This window comes from Aegilops tauschii, chromosome 7, assembly GCF_002575655.3.
Source record: "Aegilops tauschii subsp. strangulata cultivar AL8/78 chromosome 7, Aet v6.0, whole genome shotgun sequence".
Taxonomy (NCBI): Eukaryota; Viridiplantae; Streptophyta; class Magnoliopsida; order Poales; family Poaceae; genus Aegilops; species Aegilops tauschii.
In genome coordinates, this window is record NC_053041.3 from 623,024,340 (window position 1) to 623,028,939 (window position 4,600).

Here is a 4,600-nt window from a genome sequence, read left to right on the forward strand (position 1 = left end):
CCAGATATCCAGCAAGCGCGCCTCAGCTTATGGAAGCATAAGTTGTCAACAGCCCTTAACATGACGCCGAATGATAGCTCGGCAAACATGGCATACCACAAGGAACTGAGACAGCACGACCGCAACGGCGTTGCACAAAAATATACCCCAGGCTAGACAAGCAGATGCAGAAGGAAAAAAAAACTTCAAATGCAGCAACAAAAGGATGTTCTCAAGCTCATGTATTATTACTGACTCATAATATCAATATCACACTCCGTTTCGGAATAACACGTCATATCACACAGCAGTGTTTAAATCAGTTCCACATAGAGATCCCAGGCAAGAGAGCACCCACATGGGCGTTAACAATATTTACGGGGCTGTCAGATATGAGCAGCCCTTGACAACTGACGGCGAAGCGAGTGAACATTGCATGAGCCGTACCTGCAAAACAGAGAGAATAGAGTAAGATGTTAGTGTTCAAGAATTAAAGGAAGGCTCCTTATCTAACGCATGATACGCACACTCATGACTCGTGCGTATTCCCAAAAAAGAATTAAAGGAAGGATAGGTCTCTGCAATGCATTTGTTCACTCACTGTTACTTAACATATTCTACAGTTATGCTAAGCTACTGACTAACAGTTACGAAAAAAATTAGTGTACTCCGTCCACAAATACTCACTCAGCAAACAGCAATATTGTGTCATGAAGATGACCTTCTAATGCTACTGCTTGCCAATATGAAAAAAGTTGCAACACAGTGCCAATAAGAATGTTAGTCGACACAGAGATGGATACCTTTATGGTGATAAATCTGTGTGCTATTTTACTGGAATGTGTGGTGTGTCAGCAGTGCCATGTCGTACTGTACACATAATACTTTGTGATGACAAGTACCACTTTGCTATGATAAATTGGTAGTGCACATGGCAGACAGCAGTAAAGGAGTTTAATAATTTTCCGTGTCCGTTTTTTACTTTTGATTAAGTGCTAACCTTTGGGTTTGTTTATTATTCCACTCTACTAGTATACCAGAAATTATCCTATGCCACACCCTTTACAATCTGAATCCACTGTCAATCAGTGAATTTTCTGTATGTGATACCGTCATACTTCATTTTCTACCTTCGCAAACAAAAGGACAAAACACCCAGCCTCCGTGATCTGGATGAGTTCCAAGACCACCGGCTTACTGATCTCCAAGATTCCAGTTAATTGCAAGTGTTGAACAAGATCCGTCACTTGGATAAATCATGAATGCCAGTGAAATTATGTTGTACTCCCTCTGTCCCATAATGTAAGGCGTTTTACATTATGTCTAGTGTCAAAAAACGCCTTACATTATGGGACAGAGGGAGTATTTAGCATGAAAACACAGAGCAATTTAAGTCTTATCTGTGTGCAACTAAGATTCATGGTTCTATCTGTCCAAAAAAATCATGGTTCTAAATAGCTGATATAGGATCAAGGCAAACTGGCTATGGCATATCAAGTATAAGATGGACAATATACATCAAAGTTTAGTAGCTGAGCGTTTGCACATAATGTGCCTTTCTAGCATGAAGCTGATTCTGATGTTGCTATATATCATGCCATTAATAGTTTTATAACCACAGCAAAAAGGAGAACAATGAAAGGTTGGCATCACACAAAGTGAATGAATTAAAGGGTAAATTTTGCACAATGGGTCAATCATCCAAATTGAAAGTGAAAATTGTACTCCTTCCGTTCAAAAATATAAGGTATATTAGTATTTTCATAAGTCAAACTTGTGCATATTTGACCAAGTTTTTAAAATAATATATCAATATCTACAATACTAAATTTATATCGTTTGATCATTTGATCCATCATGGAAAGTATTTTCTTATTTCTTTAAAACTTACGCACCTTATATTCTAGATTCGAGAGAGTATATGCTATTGTGATATAATAAAATGCCTTGGCAAAAAGAAGTGGAGCTGTAAATTGCAGATATATCGGCCAGTACATCTCGATACCATCACTATTTTGTACCTTGGAAGTACTTCCAGATTAGGCACCTAAGCATAGCTTTGAAACTGAACTAACACGACAAACAAACAAACATACATACATACATACATACTATAGTACAAACTCCAAAACATACACAGTATCCCTATATGGTATATCACGTTCTCAGTTGCATATCGTAAATAATATGTCAAAAAATATCCACTGATGCTGGCCTCTATGTACAGAAATATCCACTGATGGTATATTCAGATTAACTGATAACGAGATGAGCTTTTGATCCACTGCATGAATGTTACACCATGATAGTGGTATCAAGGAGTATGATTAGTGCATACAGTAAGCTATGGAATGCTCCTGAGCTTGAAAAGAAGCTTTGTGTTAAAAACAATGTGCAACAGAAGCTATCCTTCGCTTTATCGTTGTTGGCGGTAACATGTAGGCATGATGAAAATTATTCAGAAATGCTGAATCTACAATTATGCAGGTGTAAAACTAAACTAGAAGCACCACAATATTAGCTGCACTTATCAGCTGAAGAATTTCAACTCAAAAGGCTTGAAAAAAAGGTTACATAAGGCTTCAAAGACATATATTTCGGTACAGAGGGAGTAAAAGGGTATGTTTTTACACATCAATGACGCTGCCCCCTATGTACAGAAATATCCACTGATGGTATATTCAGATTAAGTGATACGAGATGAGCCTTTGATCCACTGCACAAATGTTACACATGATAGTAACTTTTACACAATGCTCCTGAACTCTCTATTGTTAGAGGAAACATGCTAAGCATGACAAGTATTAGGTGTACAAATTCTTAAATCTATAAATCTGCAAGGGTTGAACGAAACTAAAAGTACCAGGTTATTTATTCACTAAACTTAGAATGATGCTAAACTCAAAAGGAACGAAAGAAGCTTGACATAATTATACATAATATTCAGTACTTGCCATCTTTCGTTGTTATTATTGTTACAGGTAACATGTTAGGCATGCAATATACTGCTCTGTACAAATCCGAAATCTATCATTTTAAGTGTAAAATCGAACCTGGAGCACACCACATTATTTCCTAAACTTATGAGCTAAATTATTCTAACTACGAAGGCTTGGAAAAAGCTTACATATGCACCAGGAATTCTCATCATAGTTGACCTTGAAAGAAGCTTTGGTGTTATACACAGTATGCAACAGAAGCTATCCTTCGCTTTATAGTTGTTAGCGGTAACATGTTAGGCATAATGAAAATTATTCGTAGAAATCCTAAATCTATAGTTATGCAGGTGTAAGACTAAATTAGAAGCACCACAATATTTGCTGAACTTATCAGCTAAAGAATTCTAACTCGAAAGGATTAAAAAAAAAAAAAAGCTTACATAACCACAAGAACATCCTAACCACCACCAATTCTCTTCATAGTTGATGAGACGACATTTACAGTACATAAATCTGATGTAAAAAAAGTAAGCAATATTGTGCAGCAGCAGGGAATTAGTATTATATCGCTCATTCATTCGTGTATGAGGGGCCAAGATCAGATCTAAACAATCACCTGAAGTGAAGTGAAGTGAAAAAGCCGTCGTTCAGCCGCGGGCCTTGAGCTCGGCGAGGCGGCGGGTGAGGTCGTCCTCGTCGACCTTCTCCTTGTCCTTGGCGGCCGGGATGGCGTGGGCTGCGGCCTGGGGGAGGCCGACGGAGACCTCGAGGCCGTAGTCGTCGGCGACCTGCTGCATGAGGGAGTTGACCTCGGTCTCGGGCGTGGAGAGGGAGGTGGAGCCGGCCATGGCGCCCTCCATGAACTCGGCCTGGACCTCCATGTTGACGAACTGGCGCTCGAAGCTGTCCATGGTCTCGGACATCTTCTGGAGGTTGCCCGTGGCGAGGGAGGAGTCGAGCGACTTGACGATGCTGCCCATGGACTTGCCGATGGCCTGCATCTTGGCCTGCGTGTCGAGGCGCGCGACGACGGCGTCGAGGCGGGAGGCGAGGCGGAGGTAGTTCATGTGCTCGGTGCGCTTGCGGATGGCGTTCTCGGCGTAGATCCGGGCGCCGTCCACGTTGCCCTTCTCGATGGCCTTCTTCACCTTGAGCTTCTGCTCCTTCTCCTCCTTCTCGCACTTGCGCGCCTGCCGCTGCAGCGACTTGGACGTGAACTTGAGGTCGAAGATCTGCGCCATCAGCTTCTCCGGGTTGCCCATCGCCGCCGCCGCCGCTGGCTAGGGTTTCGGTTCCGGGGGATTGGTGAGATCGGGGTCGGGGTTGGGGAGATGGGGAATTGGAGGAGGGGCCAGAGGATTGAGGATTTTTTAGGGGAGGGCGACGCGGTGGTTTGATTCGGTTGCGAAGGGAGACACGGCGGCCACACGCGGTTTGGTTGTAACACGGCTAAGCAAACGTGCCGCTGCGTGTGGGGGCCGGCCGTCGGCGCGTGCCGTCCGGGTCATGTACTCAGGGTCTGACTTTTTTCCCCTTCCTATATCTGATTTTTCGACGGTTTTGCTAATTCTCGGTCGACTCTGCATCGCAAAGTTCTTAATGGGCATCGAGATTTTTGTTTTAAACTTAGCATCGAGACTGAAGATTTGGAGTCAGCAAAGAAATTTGCAGTCTCATGGAAA

General features: G+C 42.4%; 1 protein-coding gene across 1 annotated transcript; it reads right to left on the reverse strand.

Annotated features, from left to right (window-relative positions):
• Nucleotides 1–206: 206 nt before the first annotated feature.
• Nucleotides 207–4,340, reverse strand: LOC109735359 (ESCRT-related protein CHMP1). Its single transcript, XM_020294569.4, has 2 exons — nucleotides 3,535–4,340; nucleotides 207–426 (listed from the first exon to the last, which is right to left on the reverse strand). The coding sequence occupies exon 1, from the start codon at nucleotides 4,178–4,180 to the stop codon at nucleotides 3,566–3,568; it is 615 nt and encodes a 204-aa protein (XP_020150158.1). The 5' UTR covers nucleotides 4,181–4,340; the 3' UTR covers nucleotides 207–426; nucleotides 3,535–3,565.
• Nucleotides 4,341–4,600: the final 260 nt, after the last annotated feature.